General features: G+C 41.1%; 2 protein-coding genes across 4 annotated transcripts in view; one reads left to right on the plus strand and one right to left on the minus strand.

Annotated features, from left to right (window-relative positions):
* Window positions 1–2632, plus strand: part of LOC138007485 (copine-1-like) — a 15241-nt gene extending 12609 nt beyond the window's left edge. For all 3 annotated transcript variants that reach the window (XM_068854435.1, XM_068854436.1, XM_068854437.1), the window contains exon 9: window positions 2303–2632. In XM_068854435.1, coding sequence (XP_068710536.1) covers window positions 2303–2554 — 252 coding nt within the window. In that variant the 3' untranslated portion in view covers window positions 2555–2632. The remainder of the gene's footprint in view (window positions 1–2302) is intronic.
* A 2242-nt stretch (window positions 2633–4874) lies between these two features.
* Window positions 4875–22061, minus strand: LOC138007486 (sodium/hydrogen exchanger 9B2-like). The gene is made up of 9 exons (XM_068854439.1): window positions 21789–22061; window positions 21184–21553; window positions 19382–19557; window positions 19149–19255; window positions 17439–17591; window positions 9276–9384; window positions 8147–8283; window positions 6336–6416; window positions 4875–5190 (listed from the first exon to the last, which is right to left on the minus strand). Exons 1-9 carry the CDS (start codon window positions 21979–21981, stop codon window positions 5002–5004), a joined length of 1515 nt encoding a protein of 504 aa, XP_068710540.1. The 5' UTR covers window positions 21982–22061; the 3' UTR covers window positions 4875–5001.
* Between the last annotated feature and the right edge of the window lie 107 nt (window positions 22062–22168).

Raw genomic sequence — 22168 nt, forward strand, 5'->3', positions numbered from 1 at the left:
GGCGGCCAAGGCAACGACAACGTCACAAAACAAGAGTATTATTGGCTAGAAAAAGACAAATAGTCGTGCTGCACGTCCGGCACGCATTTTACGTCACATTTTTACGGTACTCTCAAGGGCGTAGCGTGGTTTGTCCAATTAGGTACGCAAAGAAAGGCGTGGTGAAACGAGCGCCTAAGACACGAGCCTCTTGGGTGGTTAATTCTTTTTGGGGCCTCGGAAATGCCATTTTCCATGTTTTCTAGGGGGAAGTTTGGTTGGTTCCGCTTCACAAAGTTTTCTTTTCGTAAAACGCAGCAATACAATGAGAGAAAACTCTTGCATGGGACAGAGGATCCTTGCATGTGTAAAAGTTGCTTTTCGCCGAAAAATCTTTAAATCATTCAATACGTAAATAGGTCAAATAAATAAACAGATAAAATAATGCGTATATTTTCGCTACGCCCCTGACTCTGTGTAACCAAATTTGAGGTTGTAACGACGAACGACGTGAGCATACGATTTTCCTTTTTTACATTGAAACGGCTCGTGCCAATTTATTTTTAGGATAGATTGTAGGACGTTAACGAGATGGATTATTTGGTAAAGACGTTGGGTAATGCAAAGTTATATTTTGAAGTGACGTTGCTGTTAGTGACGTTGTCGTAAACGTCGCCGTCGTAGATCTTAACTGACTCCCGATTGGTGGACGAAAACAAAGGATCATTCTCTCATTAGCTCCTTTGAAGGCTGGCTTGCAACTGCTCAAGTCTCTTATCTAACTGTGATGATCCTTCTATCTTTCATTTCATGTCCATTTCTCAGTTCAAATATCCCAAATTCATTAGCTGCCTTCATTGGTCCACCAGCACTTTGTACATTATCAAGAGATTATCAAGGTACCTTCATAATCTCTTGACATTATATCATAGCCTGCGCAGCTGGCGGTTCTGTTGTTTCGGAACGGAAGAGAATTCGAGCGGTTTTCTTGCGCCGCTTGAAATCTCTCGCGCTCCAAAAAGAACCCCCAGCTTCGCAGGCTAATAATACCATTGTCACCTCAGTCCGTGGAGATTGGCTGCAAACCATCCATTGGACAACGGATGAGTAGTCTGGGTCGGGGTGTCGTTTTTTTTCCAATTTTTTTTTGTTTCAATTGTTGTCGTTATTCTCCTGTAATGTTATATTCGAATGTTCGGCATCTTTCCATCGTTTATGGTGGAAATTAGTCAAAAAAATATGGGAACATACGGAAGCTACGAAAGGGACATCTTTGTTTGTTTTTCGAAATCAAGAGAATTTCAGACTGAAATTGAAGTTTGTTTGGGGAATATACGTTAACTCCTAGAGACACTAACGACTCGCTGAGCTCCACATTTTAATGTTTACTTCTTAAAAACCTTCTCTGCAATACAATAAAAACGAAACAGAACATAGCCACTGTTCCACGATAGTCGTCAGACAACGTTCTAATTTGCTTGTTTTCGCAAAATTGTTTTCAATGTTGTTGTATTTTTTATCGTGATATTGGATTCGATCCCTTGACGTGCGAATAGAATTGACTAGCAAGTTCCCGTGCGACTCTGGCTTTGCAACAAACCGTTTGTAGTAAAGACAGACAACAACATGACATCAACACGAACAAACAAGCTAATGAAAACGTTGCCTGACTGCGTGACGATCATCGTGGAACTGCGATTCTATTTTTTTTCTCAAGAAGTAAACATTACAATGCTATTTGTAAGTGTGGAACTCAGCGAGTCTTCAATTTTTCTGGCAGTTGGCGTATATTTCATAAACTCCAATTTCAGCATTTTCGGATATTATCTTAATTTCAAAAAACAAAGTCCGATTTCGAGAAAAAAAACTAAGATGTCCCTTAATTTAATTTCATAGCTTCCGTAAGTTCCTCAATGTTTATGGCTAATTTCCACCATAAATGAAGGACAGATGCCGGTCATTCGAAAACAACAGTACAGGAGAATAACGACACAAATTGAAACAAAAAAAAAATGTGGGAAAAAAAACGCCCCGACCCCGACCCCGGCCCTGGCCCCTGTCCCGCGTTTTGGCTACTTCCAATAGATCTTTCTTAGAAGACAAAAGAAAAGGTCTGAACTGCCGAAGGGGTCGAGTAAAATCCTGTGGTGTGAGCCAGACCAAAACCCCACAGGAACGCGCTTAAAGTAAACGGTCGCAATGAAAGTTAGGATACTCACTTTTCCATATTTTTGGTAGTACTCATATCCTTTCCTCTGTCTGATTTAACTACCTTTACTTCATTTCCCTGCACTAAAAATATTTCATCCATTTACATTTACAGGTTCGCGAGATCTCCGCAAACATCTCTCGGCAGATTGTGACATTTTTTAAATCAAAAGAAATCGTTCCAAACCCTCCAAGAAAATGGTATGTTAATGAACCTTGGGACTACTGCAGTAACACATCGGATTTGCCAGCGAGTAGACCCTGCTCTCCGCGCATGTGCAAGATATCTCAAAAGGTCACAGCGAAGTGTCCCACATGTGGCTCCGTTATAGAACCTGGTGCGATCGGCAAGATGTCCGTCTCCTGAGCCTGGTTTATGAAATGAAAGTAGTCGGAAATTTTCGCACGTACTCGGGAACTGTTAGGGGCGAACCATTTGACTTTTGAGAGGGGGGGTAGGGTAGGGTGGAAGATTTCTCAGTGGCAAGAACTGACCAACAAGGCACATATTTTTTTCAGTCGAAAAGCAACGCAATTAATTTTTTTTGGGAGATTATCCTCTGCAGGATTTTTTTTCACTCCATTCGGGAGTGAGACACACCTCAAAGGATTTTTTTTAAAATAAAGAGTATCCTGCATTTCATGGTGGTTTCTACTTTGTAAAATGTTTACTATGCAGTGTATTGCCAGCACTATGATCGTTACGACAGGAAAGCTATTTCAGACACACTCGCTGAAAATGGAGTTGTGAAAAGAGGTTAGTTAAACACAATAGTCGATTTAGTCTATAAATAATGTCAATAATCTCTCAAAGGCATGCTATAAATTTATCTGTGTCTTATCTGAATCTTGACTGAGAACCCTAAACACTGGGGAAAAAATACCTTGTATATTTGAGCACCATGCAAAGAATAACTTTGAAATACATCAAAATCAAACGTTCTATATGCAGATGTTTACTGTACTCAAAATTATTGTGTCCCTGATATCCATCGAACTTGACTCAATTCCAAACTTTTTGAATTCCTATTTAAGGGTTAGGGTTATGTATTTGTATTTAATAAATGGCTTTACGTGAAGTGACAAAAATTTATGATATTGCTTCTCAATCTCGTTCCCAGGGTTCAAGAGTAGGAGAGAACCCTGGGAACAAGCATGATTGCTTCTAGGTAAAGAGGAGGGCCATGGATTTTACAAACCGCTTGAAAAAGCACTAGAAGCAGCAAGAAGTATGCTGATTAGTGAATTAGACAGAGTAACTGAAGTCCTTGAGACCTGCCAGGAGAAGTTTGGGAAAACTGTCCAGGAGCAGTATGTTAAAATTAAGGCAGACAAAAATTCCAGAAAAAACAAGGAAGCAAAATAAATCTGAGACAGAGTAGTCTTTTATACCCTCTTTAAGAACATATTTTTATAGAAATTCACTTAATATTAAAACTCATATATTAAAAGAAAATGTTTTTTATTTTTTAATTCAATATTAGCTATTATTTATTGTTTGCTTGTTTTTTAACTTGAATATAAATGCAGTATTTATATTTTAGAATCCAAGTGTTATTGTTATGGCAGTTGTTCAGTACAACAATCAACTCAAAGTTGCTTTTTGTGGATTATATATAATGTCAGTAGAGCCACGAAGTATGACAAGGTTCTGCTTTCACAATGTTCTGGTTTAATAGTGTTTATTACAATCAATTTTGATGATACAAGGCCTTGAATCAATCATATTCCCAACTGAATAAAAGAGTTTTGATTCAATTGGTCACATATCAACGAAATAATAATATTATTTATTGATGATATAAAAGATTGCCATGCAGAGAAAGGATTATAGAATATTTATAAGACTCTATGAACTCAGTAAACTCCCATTTTTGAGAAAACTCGCTTTATTGAATAAAAGAGCATAGCTTGTATTTAAACGACTCAGATTTGGTAGACCACAGGTAGGGATGGGCCTTGTATGATTTGTAAGAATTTTTTTTTCTACACAACGCTTGCATGTTTTTTTTTCTTTCTCAGACCTGGCCATGCATGGATTTTATTCTTTGCTTAGGAGGCTGCAGGAATTTTTTTTCAAAATCTTCCAACCCCCCCACCTCCCCCTCAAAAGTAAAATGGTTCGCCCCTTAGTAAGTTATTTCCATTTCGTTGCGCTTTCGGCGATAGAATAATTGTCACAGACTGCGGAAGCAACCATGATTGGTAGAAGTGTTGTTTAAATTGAACAAGAATGGCGTGAATGATAAACTGGATCGTCCTCTTTTCCTGCTCTTTCTGCTCTGCATTGGTTCTTCATTGATGTGCAATCTACACTCTCCGTACCCAAGTCCTCCTCTCCCGTGCGCTACCACTCTCCCCCAGGGTCTTCTTTCGTTTGCTCTCGAACTCTGAACTTCAGGTTTGAATGACCACCAATACATTCAGGGCAAAAGACAATTTCAAGAAGGCAACGCTCACCATGTTATTCCAACGACCACATTCGAGGATTTTAAAAATTTAACACTAAGTAATTGTTCCAAGAGCTCAACTGGTTTATCTTGGGGACGCCTGTACACTTCACTTCTTTGCAGCAATGGGAATTGCTACATCGCATTAGGACAGTCCTCATATAGACATTGCAGATGAAGCTAAGCTCACGGCGCCCAACCTTTTTAGAACACAAACGTTTAACTGCACCAAACAAAGGAGACAATAATATATTTGTTATTTATTTCATGTTTTTTAAATTGACCGACTTAAATATAAATAAACAACAACATGAGAGGCCAATAATTATTTACATAGTCTCGTGTACATTTCAGTCTTCCTTCCTCACGCCATGGCATTCAACTCCAAACCATCTGTGAGATGACCATCAAAAAGAGCTTCTGTCAGGTCATTGTCTCCAGTCTTTTGCTTTCTCGTCTCGGCCTGTTGTAAGAGGCGAGGGCCTGAGACCGCAATCGCCACTGCTCCTGTTGGGGCCGTGAGGACAATGGACAACACTGCTATGGTCAGAATCTGTAGTGTGTTCCAAACCAGAATGTCAGTGTTGCAAAACCTGATTTGGTGGAAACATTATGGCGATTTTCATAATTCTGCGGAATCTCACCTTTAAGCGCCAACGGCCAAACTGCGTTTTGGCTTCTATCAATCAAACGACATCGGTTGAAGCATGACATAACCTACCAATCAGCATCTTTGGTTCCCAAGTTGCATTCGTACATTCGAACTCATGCAACATAGTGTGCAAGCCTTTGCCCGTTTTTTAACCAACACTGGAATGGGGGGAGGGGGAAAGTAGGAAGAATTTAATCTTTATCACACAGGCAAATTAGACCGTCACATTTTCCCAACGAGTTTTGTCCAATATTGTAGTTAATGACGAACCCCTAAAAAGATATCATGATGGTATTCGAGCTGTAAATTAAACAAAGACTCCAATTCACTTTCTTGAGGCGGAGTCGATCTTCCCAGCTATGTTGGAAAACTTGATTGATGGAAAACCAAAACGCAGTTTGGCGCTTAGCGCTTGAAGGTGAAATTCCACAGAATTATGAAAATCACAGTACAGCAATTCTCTAGACATGCTTCACAATGCTGTAACTACAACTAGTTTGTAACATGAGCAAGGTACAAGCACAAGCGAAGTAACTTTGTTTCAACACCACTGATGTCTTGACTTGTAAAAAAAATATAAATATAAATGCTTTGTTTATAGTGAAAGTGCACTTAGCTGTCAAGCTAGCTCAAAGGCACCCCACATGACTAAGAACCACAACTGGCAGGAGGCAACCACTTGACTACTTACAAAGCGTGGTAGAGCTGAATCCGGGACAACCCTAAACAAATCCTAATCAGAGGCCAGGGGTCCGTTTCTCCAAAGTCCCAGGCCCGAAAAGCCATTTGTGAAACTGCCAACCGCTTGTTTTGGAAAGGCGATCTTTTAACATGTTTTCAAGTTAACTAAAAGAAATATGTCTGTGAAGTTTGATGACTTGAATCTTCTCCGTTCTTGAGATACAAAAGGAACTGTGACACACGAAAATGCCCTGAAAAGTTTCGGGACTTTCGAGAAACGGGCCCCAGAACGGGATTTGAACCCGGGACAACCGCATGCAAACCCAACGCCCTAACCACTGGACCACGCCGTTAACTAATATCACCTGCATTCCAAGTTCCTCTTGGCGCATTCCAGTGAATCCCCGTTCTCGAGCAATGTCCAGTGACACCGAACCTATGGCGGCCTGTAAAAATCAAGTACAAAGAGAATGGGTATAACGATAATCAAGAGTAAATTAGATAAGAGTGTTGTCATGGCATGGGTGGGCTCCCCAGCAAAGTCAAAAATGAGTCTATTTTTAGAATATCCGTTCCCGCGAAAATCACTTATGTCTCTGAAAAAAAAAACATAGCAGAAGCAGTCACGCGTGACATGGCTCCTTTTGATTGGTTAAAATTGGCGGTCCTTTGTTTGTTTCGCGTGCAAAGTGTATGTAAAAATAAATCCATTTGTAACTGTTTTGGGGCAAGACCGCAAAGTGATAGATAAACACTCTTATCTAATTCACTCTTGCGATAATGCACGAGTCAAAGGCTCCAAGAGCGAATTTTCTTTGGCAGTATGTAGTTTTAAATAAAGAAGATGAAAGGGTAATTTTCGCACTTGGAGTTACTGGAAAAGAGCCGGCTGAAGGGAACTAGCTGGGGCAGTTCTGGTAAATCCTTGCCACTTTTGAAGCTTTTGTCATTAATGCTTTAAATTTAAGCCAAAGTTCGTCACGTGGAAGATATGGTTATGGTTAAGGACTTAACGATGAAATGATATATGGAATGGATCATATATGAACTGCGGATATGAAATCACGTGAAGCTATGATCCTCGCAGTTATGAACGCAATTTTTGCAATTGCGTAGAGAAGTCCTGAAAAATTCAAACCCGTGACCTCGCGATACCGGTGCGACGCTCTAACCAACTGAGCTATGAAGCCACTGACGTTGGGAGCTGGTCATTTGTGGATTCTAATGTTCCCGTGAGGAATGAATCAACGATGAAATGATATATGAAATGGATCATATATGAACTGCGGATATATACCGCACATATGGCGGTTTACAATTCTTTCTTTAGGGTGAGATCGGACGTCAGCTTGTAAAGGCGCCGCTGGCAGTCCTTATATTGGTCTCACTCACCCAACCCACGCATGTATGTGAAAGGAGCCCAGACCACAACAATGGAGGTCTCTCAAACCCAAAGTAACAAATGGAATGGGTCATAATCTCAATCCAATGCCCAAGTTTCTTACCATTCCACTGTGCGCGCAAAGTTTTTACGGGGTGAACGCTGTCACATTCAGATATGTCCAGAAACGCCCCTAATAGGCCAGTTTCGTATTCTAATGGTTGGACTGGATCTAGCATGAAATGGAGGCTAATTCGGGCAAATTAATTTGCATTTGAAAAGATTTGCCCGCATTAGTCTCCATTTCATACGAGATCCAGTCCAGCCGTGAGAATTCGAAAATGGTTTATTGGATACACGCAGATTTCAAATAAACGTCACGAAGTGTCCCCTTGCTCTTCTCCCCAGTTAGCCAGTATCAAAAATACCATAATACTCTTTGTTTGCCCCTCCAAAATTTTGCATAAGCATTATTTCCAGTTACTCTTGGAACTATTGTAAGTCCCAAGAGAAAATAAAAACAATATTTACGCAAAATGTTGGACGGACAAACAAAGAATATTATGGTATTCTTGATACTGGCCAATTTCAACAGCACTCTTGTCTTGGAATGCAGATTGTGGGCCCCTGTCTCTAGACCCCCCCAAAAGGCTTTCCTTGTTGGGAATTTGCCGTTTGATTTAGTGGTTCATAAGACCCAAAAGGCATCGGCAACAAACGTCGTTTTGAGCACGCCGAAAATCAAAGTTGACATCTGTTTTCAGGATAAATATAGCTAGAATCGGGTAGTCTCACCTGAACTGTGGCTTTTGGTGACCAAGCAATTGCCACAAATATCTTGTCCTTCACACTGAGATTATTTCCAGACACCACAAGAAAGGTGACAATCAATCTAAATACCATTGCTATGGCGAGCAAAGCAAAGGCTTTGCCTGAAAAGAAAGAGGAAAAAACACGAGACCACTTGACATCATATGGACTTTTGACAACCGGTCTGCGAGGTATTCGGCAAGGGCGACCCATGCAGACTCCGGGTGAGAGTTGCTCGAATTAACAGATCGAAAGTGGTTCAGCGTTGTCTGTACTCTTATCTACAACGATATTCGTCATCACAGTGGTCAAAATGTTGTGGACTCACGAGGCGCAGACAACAGACAACGCTGAACCACTTTCGATTTGTTTTTTACCACAATATTCAACGCCAAAGAAAATGTTTCTTTCAGAGCGTGACCAAAATCATGACACGAAGAAAGAGCAAGCGTTGTCTAACTTTCTCGCAATATGATTGGCTTATTTTCCAAAATGAGCGTTCCTGATTGGCTATTGCATGCATTTCGTGACAAATTGACGTGAGCATGATGCGGCAGCGTTGTCTAGACTCTTATCGACAACGGCAAATTAGCCAATCACATTGCGAGATTACAAGCAATAGTGGTAAAAACAAATATGGCCGATGATAAGACGATTTGTATGGGATATTCCGTATTACACGAAAAAAATCTTAACAAAATAGCTTACCTCATTGTCGTGATGTATCGAGACACCGCATTAAAAGGAGAAAATGGAGAGACTTAGCCCCGGGGACTTAGAATCGCGTTAACCGTGGAACCGAAGCCTGTTGCTTGTCATCTTGTCATAAAATTATCTTTTTGAATATATTCCTTAAATCTACATTCAAATCCTTGAATTGCGGTGATATTTGTATACATTACGAGATGGCAGTGTTTTAACGGATGGACTGTAGCGAACAAACGTTTTTAACTTTCATCTGAAAATATCGTCTGTATCATTCGATTTCATGCTTCTTTCAGTGCCACAGCTGTCCTCTGGAAGACTCACAAACGAGTTCTGCGTAACTCTTAAGCGCGTGAAACAGGGCGCATACTAACTACCAACAAAGGAAAAAAATGTCAGTTAACATTACCTATTAGTGTACTATCCATGTATTCTAGGCTGACTTCAGCACCTATTAAACCAAACAGCAGGGGCTGAAAGAATTCCCATACTATGGCCATAACATTTGCAACCGGAGCCTAAAAACACACCAAGAAAAGAGTCAAACAAATCTTGAATCGAAAGTAAGGAGACTACTAGAATATCGAAAGAGAGAAGTGTGCTGGCGACCAAACCAGTATGTATGACAAAATCTCCGGCGGCAGTGAGAGTAATCAACTTACGAAAGTTTGCGGCCTCTACGAATTTTTGCCGAGTCAGCCGAGCGACGACGCGAGGCTGACGAGGCGGCAGCCTTAATAGAGCCGAAGCGTGAGTGTGTTGTGTATGCAGCCTGCGTAGCTGGCGGGATATTTTACTGCAGAATTATTTAAACACGCAGGAGTAAATCAATGGTTGCTCCGTTGTGTTTTAGCCGCGAGTGAAAAGACTGCTAGTCTCCATGCCAGTCGCGGCCCACTCTCGGCCAAAACCATCGTACTCGCGAGTGTTAAAATAATCCTGCGATAAAATATTCCGCCAGCTACGTAGGCTATTGTGTCTGCAGAAAAAATTTTCGAGCGCTCCAGAGAAAATGTAATGTAAGCCGGGTAAGGGAACAAAGGCCGCTTATAATGTGACTTCAAGAATCAATGAAAGCGTGTGTTTTGATGTGCGATATCGTTCACGTGGATATTTTTAAATAATAGAGAGATTTAGCAGCACGTAAAAGTGACCACGTGACCATGATTTTCCCGCCATTTTCGCGTTTGCCGGTTGCCGCTTCTACGTGAAAGTAAGCATTTTGGCGTTTGTCGTACATACGTGAAACTTCCTGCTCGTTTTTCTTCCACGGATAGCAAGTTGTCAATGGAAAAAAAGAACCCCAAAACCATTTTCCGCAAAGTCAAAAAAGGAAAAGTTAGGTTTCGTTATTGCAGATCGTTCATAACTGACTCCTTACCGCGATTTGCTCATGAACTCACGTCGACTCTCTATTTACTCACAAAACAGCTTCATCGAAACTCGCAAAATTTGACAGGTAAGGATTTTCATTCAATATAGCGTCTTTTTCTACAAACAATGTTTACAAGCTTCATTCCATTTTACGTGAAACGTGAAATGGCAAGCTGACGTTTACCGGTTCACGTAAGCGTGATGCTTAATCTCTCTGAACATTGCTTTTAGTGTTCTTTAATATTTATTTTCGATCCAGCGCGTTCTATATTGAGTGAACGAGCTCGAGACTGAACCAGCGTACGTGTTGTTATCAATTTCGGCCGGCGTGAGCAGTTTGTTTTTCGTTTTGTGACAACCGAGTTGTGACCAATTTCATTTAATTTTCAAAGGAAATAATATTGTCTGTAAAGTACACTATTAATTGATCAATTTGACATATAATTCATGGCTGTATCTTGCAAAACAAGAATTCTACAAGTGAAAAAACTTCCATGTGTCATGCAAGAGAATCTGATACAAAGTGTGCAAGGTTTTCGCTTACATTTCTATTGTTAATGTGTTATTGTTAACTTAAATAATAAGTTGAGTTGCAAATTACAACTACTATTGGGTACCCAAAATAGCTCTCTGATACAAATTTGCAAACTACGTATTACATTAACTGTCTCGTTGGTAATATAAGGAATTGCTAGCACGTTTACATTGCAAAGGCCAAATAGGCTTAGGAACATGTGGAGAGCCAACCTCGTTTCCAGGGTCCATCTTCTCTGCCTCCCAGAGAGAGACTCTGGGAACGAGTTTGGCGGAGAGCGTGCGTCACCCATGACTCTCAAGTGTTTTTTTTTTTGCTTCATAATGTCGGGGTTTTAAGAGTGCGTTTTGATTTCCGTTCATTATATTACATCATCTAATGCCTTGCAGTTACAATTAAAGTGGAATTAACTAATTAGAACACGCAAAAAGCACTATTTACTTGTGAGGGGTTAACCAATAGCGAATACTTCCAAACATTTTCTACCAAACCATGATAGTCTGCGAGCTTGTGTAGGATCTATCCCCGTGGGAATTTTGTGGTGAAAGTAAACCACCTAAACCACCTACCTAAAAATGCTAAGGAGACCGTAAAAGAAAGTAAAAATGTTGTTGGCACTCCAGCAATTAGTCTTACGGCTATTATGGGACTCATTAGTCAACAGCAGCAAAACGTATTGAATGCAAACGAGGCAAAGTTTCTTTTTAAGTCCTTTAGCTATAAGAGACGATTCTAAACTAACTAAAACTTACCTTCACTCTAAAATTTGGCATCCTTGATATTCAGTGGCAGAATGTTGCATTCATTCTAGGTCACGTGACCAAACATTTGACTTACAAGTGGAAGCAAATTTGATAAACAGTACTTGTAGCTATATACTTTTCTCAAAGTTCCTTTAAAAAGTGAACTGATAAAATGTTTTCCTGTCAACAATGACTTTCTAAATTGCCCTTAAAAGGTGTCATTATCATCATCATCATCATTCACATCGCTCTTATCTTCATTATCAGTCTCTTCCACTAGAGCGATATGCTCTTCGTTTCGCATTTCTCCCCATTGTCAAAACAGCTGCATAGATCAGTGCAATTGAGGCCGGCCTTTCTGCATTGGCAAAGATTTGTTTTGCATCTTTGCTTGACACATCCACATTTCACTAAATGGATTACTGCTTCTGGTGCTGGTGCCAGTCTTGTTATCACCGGCAACCATTCGTTATCTTCCAGCATCCAACCGTAATCTTGCGGCGATGGTAATTCAGGGTTGACTACTTTGTCATTGTTCCATACCATAACCTGGTAGTGTGCTCTCATTATGCTACAGGTAGGGTAGCCTTGGTGGGAGGCAATCTGTCAGACTGTGCCTGTTTTTTCCTGAACAACCACCACCTACTGTAGCATCCTTTACTTTGATAATCGATGTATTGGGTACATGCAATTGGCAGACGAAGTGCTCAAGGGCAGCCTCGGTAGCTTCAGTCGGGTTTTCATTTGTGCCAAGGTGCCAAGATCTGCAAGAGCAGTGATAATTTCTGGACCTGCTTCCTAGAACGTTTTCCAACAGGCTTGCTTTCCTTTTCATGCAAAGCTACCCGTGTTATCTGCTCCACTCATTGCATGGAATCCTGGCAAGGCTGCTGTTCTTTCAGGACCGAGTACTTCAACTATTGGTTGTCGTGGAATGACACGATGCCTATTTCCAACTCCATTTACGAAAGCAGTATCCTCACACACTTCTGGATAACGCCTCAGAGACAGGACAAAAACGTCAGTGTCTGGTAAATCATGAGATGTGGACTCTACTAGCACCTGAGGCTGTTGCATCCAGGGCATGCAGCACTAATTTCGAATCAGCTTCCTCTTGATTGCTCTGGAGGAGTGACATGTCTTTGTAAGCAGCTTTGCATTGACTTGCCCATGCCACAACTATACGCTTTCCAATCGTTTGCGTGCTGTTGATCATCTTCAGAGAAAGATAAGACGTTCCGTTTTTGTGTTGACATGAGACAACAGCCACTTCATTGGGACTTAACCTTTGTTTGTGGTGTCTGTGATGTGATACGCGACTGGGTGCTGTCCTCCTTGTCTTCTCGCACGAGTGGCCATCTTCAGTGATGATGGCACGTCATATATATCTATCAAAGATTATGCGAACCTCATCAGTGTCACTGTACTTCTTCAAGACATGGGTGATGAAGTGGTCAGCTAAGTGCCGAAAGGTCTTAATTTCATCTGGCTTTTTAATCGACTGTAACTCTGTCATAGCATCGACAATTGCAACTTTCATCTGTACTGAAGCGACTGCTGCAGGTTCTGGGTTGTCAGTGTTGAGCCTTGAGCATGGCTCAGCGACTAGGGATGGATCCATTCCACTACCTGTAGAACTATTAACAGCCCTTTTGACAGCGATTTTTTCAAGAATGGCCATCAAGCTACTCTTCATGGAATAGAGGTGCATTGTCCCATCAGCGGCAAACAACGATCTGGGTACAACAGAAAACCCATATTGACCAATTGCTTCTTTAAGGTTGATCTCAGGTCTTGATTTGCTTACCAACATCATTCGTGCGAATAAGGATATGTCCTCTTGTGGCTCCACCACTGTATCTCCAGTCGACAGCTTCATCTTCTTACCCATGTCCTTCCACGTACTGAGTTTATGTTTCTTCATAGGTGCCCACAGGTTTGTTTTGTTTGATTGAATGCGGTCATAAAGAAATGATGCTTCAAACAGTTTCTGGCCAATGTGACTTTGTTGCAGAGATCTTCTCCTTCTCGAGCACGACGTCTTTGGTAACTAGGTTGAATAGGTCATTACTTTACTCTGAAAAGGGATTAGTAAAGCATCTGAACGTCGTGACAAGGTCTTCGAGCGCTTTTTCTTGGTCCGTTAACGTAGCGGCCGAAAGCTCATGGTATCGCTTTGGTGTCTTTGAAGAAAGTCCAACCATATCTTGAGCCTCTTGGCAAGTCTCGCAAGTTCTGGCGCGATGAGAAAGAACTTCGCTCGGGCACTTGGGTTCAGGGTAATACCCCCCAATCCTCCACTGACTTTCATTGTTCGGTTGATGTGCTCTAACGCGTGGTCAGCACCAAGGGCCCAGAAGGGTACATCTGGGTTTTTGTTACCCACCCAGTTTCCTTCCATGAACTCATTGTAGTTTTCAGGATCTGTTTCCTTCAGTGATTTCATCTCTCCTAAATACACGGGAATCATTCGTGCATAGTCCACCTTGTCATGAGCAACGAAGTACTTGGTGAATGTTTCAAGAGTCACTAAATGTAATTCCCAGTCTGCTGATTGAACGGCACGCATGAATTGCGGCATTTCCAATACCATTTTCATGTATTGCTTCATCACTCTGAATAGTGGTTGGTTGCAGTTTCTGGCATCAAGTCTGCTCATTTCCTTCATGACCTTTAAAGAATTGATGGTGCTGGCCAGCTGTGCGTGGGCCTCTTCTATTTTGCTTTGGTCCAATCCTGTAATGGCTTGGTTAAGCGTTTGAGCAGCTTTCTCAAGCATCAGTGTCAAGTGTGGGTGTTGCTGTGAAAAGGCTTCGTGGTATAGTGTAAACAGGGCTTGGAGAGTAATAACATGGGCTCTTTCTCCTCTCCTCACATGATTACCATCCATGATCTCTTTTACGGTTGCCGATTCAATATCGACCAGCTTCTATCCAGCACAGGTCAATGCCGCTCTTGTCAATGTACAATCCGTTAGCTGTAAGCTGTGCCACTACAATGTGAAGTTCTCCAGATAGAAAAACGAAGTGGTTTAAGTCATTACGTGCCATTTGTAACTGCTTTGTGGGTTTGTAAAGGCCCATGTCGATTGACACCACAGTCTTTTTTGCCGGACCAACAACTTTCGTATTGATCTTTTGGGCCTGCATCGATACTGTTATCAGGGTCTGCCATTCATGAGCAGGAGCAGCAATGAGAGGTGGTGTCCCGACTCGGGTCACTAGCATTGTATGACTAATCAATGAGTGACAACCTGACCATGTTGGGATGCTTAGAACATAACCAGGTTGCTGCTCAGGCCCAACCGTGCTGCCGTACACGCCATCGTTGTCCACCACACGTTTGATGGCGCTTCTCTCGATTCGTGTCTCCACCCTTAAGATTCTGTTGTAGTCTGGTGCCATTCCAAAACCGTGAAGAATATTTATCATCTACTTACTTCTACTTGCTTGGTGGATCGCTAACCCGACAGCTAACTGTTGTGGCATTTCCCGTGCTGATCTTAGAATGTCAGACTTTTTGTTGCTAACTTGACGGTCTGTCAGGAACATTGCTATGGTATTTTGGGCAAGACTCATGGTGCCCCTATGAACTTCAGTTGACTTTTTCTCAGCAGAGACAACACGCTTTGGTCCTTGCACGACCCATCGAAAAAAGGTACGCAGCTCCTTAGGCAAATGCTATTCAGCGAACCTTTGAAATTCTAACTTTGGCACTTCTTCATTGCCTTCCTGAGCACAGCAGCTGCATCGAATAGCGTTTTCATATCAGAATTCACGTCAACTTATGTATTTTCTACCAGGTGGATGGCAGCGTCTCTTGTCTTCTTGATGCTTTCTATTTCATATTTGCATACTCGAACAGGTTTATGAAACCCTATTTCTTGTATTTCAGCTCAGCGGGAGTTGCTTCAATGTTTTGCGACTGCACGTAGGGCTATTCACATTGTTTGAAGGCATGACACTCTCGTATGCTTCTTGCAATGTTGCGACATTAAGATCTTCTCCATCTGTCAAAGCTTTTTCTGTCATACTTAGAAATTCTATCTTAGCGGTCATTTTGTCAGCTATGTTAACAGTAGAGTACTCAGGCTACTTTTCCATACGGCGAAGAACGTGTGTGACATTACTGGCCCAGCAGCGTTTGTGATATCTAATGTCAATCGCTTGGGCATCGTGCGCGTCAACGGCTGTAGACAACTTTACTTTAAGCTTTTCACCTCCTTTTTCCTCAATGGCTTCGTAAAGAGAATGACCAGCATTTTCGGTTTTAATGGATTCAAATAAGATGTTTCTCCATCACAAAAGAAACACCGGTCTTTGTTGAAGGGAACTGTTTACGAACAAGTTAATTTACAAGAATCCGATGACAGCTGTTCTGAAGATTTTCTCTTTGAACCAGCTGCTGCCAACTGCCTTTGATATCGCTGTTTGGCCCTTCCCACCATGCCTGTAAATATTATATAGTACGTACTATACAGAACAAAGTATATCACTTGAATATTAAGAAATCAATTACAGCAACTAAAATGTCAAAAATGTATTTGCAGCTTGTAAGTACTTTTTAAATTGTAGAAGAGATTTGGAAATAATGAAAGCATCGTAAATCAAGCAATCTGGTTGTCACTAGAGTAACACAATTACAGTTATCGCTACCTGTGTGGGATGTGTCTTGATAGCACCTCCTTTGCCATGCCGCCGAGTTTGTTACAAGATCTTGTGAGGTAGTATTTTCTAGCCGTTTCCACGTTTCGGGATATATTCCATCGCCATAAGACGCTCGTTCTCTTATAAATTGGAAAACCTTTTCAAGAGCAACAGGTCCCTCTACCAGCTCCTCGAATGTGTGCGTTTGGCATATTATGCATCTTGAGAAGTCGATGCATTCACATCTTGCAACTTTTGCTGGTGGAATAACTTCAGTAACTGTTTCAGGCTCCATTATTGTGCAAAAATAATCGAGATAAACATAAAAGAACGAGTTTCGCGAGGAAAGAGCATCACTATAATGACTGTAAGAAAATATGGCGGTCCTCTATTTTTCATGCCGAAACTGCTGACCGTAAAACGTTTGTGATCTCTTTTATCAGTCCTCTCTGAAATTCAATGACTACATTTAATAAAATCTTCAAAACTTTAAACAAGAATTTTTTCCACGTTAAAGGACATTTAAGCGTCAAGGTAAATTAATTTAGCGGCACGTGCTTACGAGTAATACAACTTTTTGGTTTTGTTTGTTTGTTTTTTTTTAAGTGTTCGCGTGCATCCACGTTCTTGGCCTTAACTTCCAAAATGTTCACAGTTTTTCTCTTTTCAAACTTCAGACGACAGATTATAACAGTTTTTGACAATCTGGCTTGAAAAACTGGTTTAGATTCATAAAAGAATACTAGCCTCGTTTTCATCCTGCACTTTCAGTGCTCTTTATTAAAAGGTGGATAATTGCTGTACCAGCAGATTACTGAAGTGCCAACAAATTTTTTCTCGTAATTTAGGGTCTCCTTAACATGTCTAGATACGTGCTTTGCTTTCACCACAAAATTCCCTCAAGACTTTATGAATTTTGCCCTGTATAAGTAATAACATTAAAAAATTATTATTTCCTGACATTTGCTACCAGACCAAGATATAAAAAGGACGGTCTACTCTTTTTCCGACTCGTCGCGGACAAGGTGTGGGTTTTTTGACTTTCATTAGGGTTATGAACAATAAGGCGATGGCAGCCGGCAGGGGGCCTTCGGATTGTCGCGCCTGCATGTACCAGAGGACACTCGAAGGTTCGACTGGTTATTTCAAGAAACCGAGCGCTGGTCCGGCGAGAGATGTTTCTAACCCACAATTTGCCGAACGACAGTCCAATGATCAATGAATAGGGCCAACTGGTCGATAACTGAAACAAACAACAGTATAGATCAACCAACCCTTTCAGAGTCTCCCCAGCCATAAGATGCCACTGTAGCCATCACCAAGACACCAAGGGCACCAGCGCCAGAAAACTGCGCTTTGTTACTTCCAAACACAGACAGTAAGGCGCAGCCGAGGAGAATCACAAATCTGTTGCGAGACCTGTCTGGCTGTTGACAAACCAAAATAAATTGGGTTATGTTACCCTGAGTGGAAAAAAATCTAAATTGAAGGGCATGGTCATGAACGTTTATGTAAGAGGAAAAGTGTCCCAAATCTGGCATTTACAGATACAGAGCAAGAAAATGTTATCCCCAGTAAACGAACGAGGAGACGTATTTTTTTCTATGACGGCTCGGGTATACTTGAAAATTTTAAGTGCTTCTAATACAGGTTGAACCTCTGTCCTTTCGATGACTAGTGCGCAGGCGCTATCAGGGCTCAGTGGTAGAGCAATCGGAACTCCTGATAATGTCGTTTTGCAAGTTGGAAAGTTAAATTCTGGACAACGATTCCATTGGCCTCCGAAGCAGGCGTTTAAAAGTCTTAACCTGGTTGAAATCCAACGAGAAATTGGAACGAAAACCATTGGATCAAGAGGAGCATAAAGTAAAGGTAGGATACAGGAAGGTTGCAACTTGCAATATAAACTAAGGCTCTGTTTACATGGGGGTGGGGTACCCAGGTAGGTGGGTTCGAAAAATAGCTTGCGTTCACATGCAATCGTACCACCCCAGAGTCCTGGGGTGACCTTTCTCGAGGCTACTGCATGGTCGCTAAGTACATAAACAGCAAAATTGCGGGTGAAGGACGCATTTTGGCAGTAAATTAATGCTCTTCTACTCTCACTAGCTACTCTTGCTTCAACTTTTTAGTGCTGTGGCTTCTTATTATCACTTTTACTGCTGCAAAGCCTCTGCCAAAAGCAGTATATTGTGACACAAGCCAACCTCGGATTGGCGAGTTACTCCACCTTCAAGCGTTTACAATTCAAAACACAACTCGACTGGGTGGGTTACCCAGTTTGGCAGACCAGGCAACATGCCTCTCAGAGGGTTACCTCACCTATCATGTAAACGTGAGGCTGAAAAAATAAGAGTTTATATGGACAGGTGGGTTACCCGTCTAGGGGAGTTATCCCACCTCTATGTAAACAGGACCTAAGTGCGATTTTGATACACTAATACCACATTGTATTGACCGCTAGTTGGGAGGATATAGTGCGGTATAGCAATTAATTTTGTATTGCAATCCCTCATCACATACATAAAACTCTAAAAAAATCAATTCGTAACAGATTGACATATTAATTCTCAACAGTCAAGGTCAACATAAGGGCAACTGTGTCATATTTTTACAGATTTGTAATACTTTAAAACACTGTGGAAATTAAATGTACTATTAATTTTGTTCTCACCACATTTATGGATGTCAAGAGGATAAGTGTACTCCCGAGGGAGCATGAACTGAATTTGCGGCAATAGTGAACTGAATTTCTAGCAATGCCCGTAAATTTTAGAACTCTGGCGAGAAAGACATTACTAATTTTAATGCTACAATGTCAATTTCAAATTTTTGTCCAATCATAGACCGGGAAGGTGAGACAACAATACCAGGTTATATTGGCGTCTCTTTCGTAAGCAGAACTATGGGACGATTGCAATACCACATTTTTATTCTGCAAAACAACAGTTTTCATTTACTTGCATAGTATTCTAGTACTGTACCTCGACTTTGTTTGGAAACCACCAACATAACATCCCTACCAGGCTTCCAAATACCACCCCCATCAAAAGCTCAATTGGACCTCGGAAAATGTTAAACACAACATTTCCTATAAAACGAGAAAAAAATTAATTTTAATTTCCTAATCCCTCCATTCTCTTGTCTAACTACAGGTACTATGATCCAAGAATGCCAGAATAGAGACTAAAATCTGTGAAAATGGTTCTTCACTGACCTTCTGAAAATGCAATACCAAGAAAAACCCCAAACAAACTAATGGCAATGACATCATCAAAAGATGACGCTGCCATGACTAAAGTGGGGATTCCCTGCTCAACACCAAAGCCTTTTGCTTGCAACGTCAAAAGTTGAGGAACAACAACAGCTGGTGTAACAGCTCCAAGAACAAACCTAACAGAAAGTCAATAGCATCAAACATGATTTTGCCTCCAATGCAAAACGTATTCTATATACCATTCAGTGAGACTAAAGCGCACATGAGTAATTATCATGCCATTAAAATATTTCGAGAACAAAGGGGCCTTCACCAGTTATGTGTATTGACAATCATAGCTCAAGTCTAAAAAACACTCTAACTTGTCAACTTCTTGCTTGCCTGTAAACCCAAAGAAATTAAATTAAATAAACTGATAAGGAATTATTTGAGTTATTATTGTTGATCCGGTCTGACCTCATAATTCAGTCAGTAGAGCAACTGTGATCTAATCTGGAGGTTGCAGCTGCTATTCCCATCCTGGTCAGAGTTTTCCCTGTAATTGTGTGGGCCTCTCGTCATTACTATCCGGGTTATTATATGGAAAGCAATTCTCAGGCTAAATGGATCACTCTGATTGGCTAGGTTTTGGTTGGGAATTGAAATTATGGACCATTACCATGGTAACAGTCCATTTCCGTGTGTTTTCTCTCTCCTGGGAAATTAAAGTTGAGTGAAACAAAAAAGTTTTAAAAAGTGGAATTTAATTTTTTCATCACAACAGTACAATTATAGCAAGTGGAATTTAGTTTTACATTCAAAGTTCGCCAAACACCATTGTTGAAATATTTGCTACACAGCCAACCTCTTTTTGTTTTTTGCTTTCTCTATATGTTTTGATGGCTCGGCAGCTTGGTGGCTTGTCAGTAGAAAAAAAGATAAGGGTAGGTTGTAGGTCATTTCGCCTGCAAGTCGTTTCCCTTATGAGTCCATTCACCTAAACACGAAGTTGACAAATCTAAAAATGAATCAATAAATAACTAATACAAAGGTTGTCTGATTGTTAGAGCCACAAGGAGAAATGGGTGGGGGATGCTTTTTGAAATTAAAAGCGGCCATCAACGACCAGTGAGATTGTAAACCTTGTTATTCAGAGTTTGAAGTGTCAACCAAAAAAGTCTAAAGTGTCTTTTGGTTTGTCTCATGATGGCCCTCCACGCGGCAGGTACAAAGCACAGGTCATTGTTTTACCAATACAGAACGTATCCTAAACATTCATAAATGCTAACCTTAGGCCTAATTAGTCCTAAAAAAGGTTTTTAGGCCCAAGGTTAGATTTTAAGAATGTTTAGGATACTTTCTGTATTGGTAAAACAATGACCTGTGACCTATGTTTTGTACCTGCTACTCTCCATGATGTAGTTAAATAAGGTAAATGAAGACTTGTCTGTTCAGACTTTTACTTTGGTCTTTTTAATGCCAATCTTCTGTTCACTATGTAAACATCTTGCACATTAGTTTTTATCACTAAGTTGTAGGCGAATCTACTTGACACGTGTAAGTGAATCGACTTTAAGTTTGTAGGCGACTCAACCTCGGTGTAGGTGAAAGGACTTGTAGGCGAAACGACTAGGAGGCGAAACGACCGGTTACCTAAAGGAATGATGAAGGTAGATATTTTGGTAGCTTGGTGTTTTGGTGGCCTCTCAGGGACTCATTCTCAGGGATACACTCTTTCCATTTCCCGCAACCCCTCGAGTACGTTAGGAAACGTGGCGCTAATTCTATGGATAGCCTGAAACTCATGTTTCAACTCCGCTCACCCAAGCTGAAATCCCCAAAGCCAAGGCATGTCGAAAAGTAATTTTGCAACTATAGCAACAGTGATGGCTTCTCCTATACACGGAGAAAAAGCCAAGCGGATCACAGCGAATTTTAGTCTTTTTAAAGCTCCTGGATCGAGCTCCAAACCAGATCGTGTTAAAATTACGACCAATGCCATACTTCGCAACGTAGCTGACCATGTCCTGTCAATATCATTGGCAACATCAATGCCTGGCACATTCCTAAGGATGAAGCCTACAACAAGCATGCCTAACAGAGATGGCAGAGCGTCCTTGGAGAGTTTTCTTGTTAAAAATCCCCCGAGTGCAGCAACAACTATGACGATGAAAATTCCGAAGATATTGCCGCCTGGCCAGGGTGCATTCCGCATAGACCCCACGCCGAAGGTACGCCGAGGGCTTTTAAAATGTACGCCGAATAGGCCACAAGTCTACGCCATTGGTAGCACACTACGCCAAATATTGCCTTTATCACTCGCTTCAGTACGCCGACATTTTGTTGATCGCACGCCGGTACGCCGCAAAATTTTAAAACCCACGCCGAAGATCTTCGGCGTACCCTAAACTAAATGCACCCTGGCCGCCTGGTAATAGATCGCGACCAACAATAGACCACAAAACTGCCCAGCCTAATAAGACGATAAGGCATCGTGTTAAGACTCGTCCGATAAAACCTGAAGGAGGATCGAGAGGTCGAAATCGCTTGAAAATCGAGGTCTTTTTTCCAGTTACGGGTGTTTCTTCAGAAGAGTTTTGAAGCTCTCCTTCGTTCGCCATTTTGCAAGACGCCTTATATACCGTGTTATTCTATTTGTTGAAAGGCCGCTGATATTTTGCTTCAAGAATTCAACGGGAGGGGAGGGGAGTATTGGTTTTTCACAAATATCTAAGAATTATTGATGGCAGTACTCAAAAAAATAATTTTTTTTAATATATAAATATCTTGATTAAGGGAAGAAGCATA

This window comes from Montipora foliosa, chromosome 6 (genome assembly GCF_036669935.1).
Source record: "Montipora foliosa isolate CH-2021 chromosome 6, ASM3666993v2, whole genome shotgun sequence".
In the NCBI taxonomy this organism is placed as follows: Eukaryota; Metazoa; Cnidaria; class Anthozoa; order Scleractinia; family Acroporidae; genus Montipora; species Montipora foliosa.

What these genes read in the sequence shown, in the direction of transcription:
- LOC138007486 (XM_068854439.1), bottom strand. Translation starts at nt 21,981, where the DNA reads ATGGCGAACGAAGGAGAGCTTCAAAACTCTTCTGAAGAAACACCCGTA. An exon ending in GCTGGGGAGACTCTGAAAGG is followed by an intron (nt 9,385 to 17,438) that starts GTTGGTTGATCT and finishes GTGTGTTTTTAG; the next exon opens with GCTCCGGTTGCAAATGTTAT. An exon ending in CACCAAAAGCCACAGTTCAG is followed by an intron (nt 6,417 to 8,146) that starts GTGAGACTACCC and finishes TGATTTTTACAG; the next exon opens with GCCGCCATAGGTTCGGTGTC.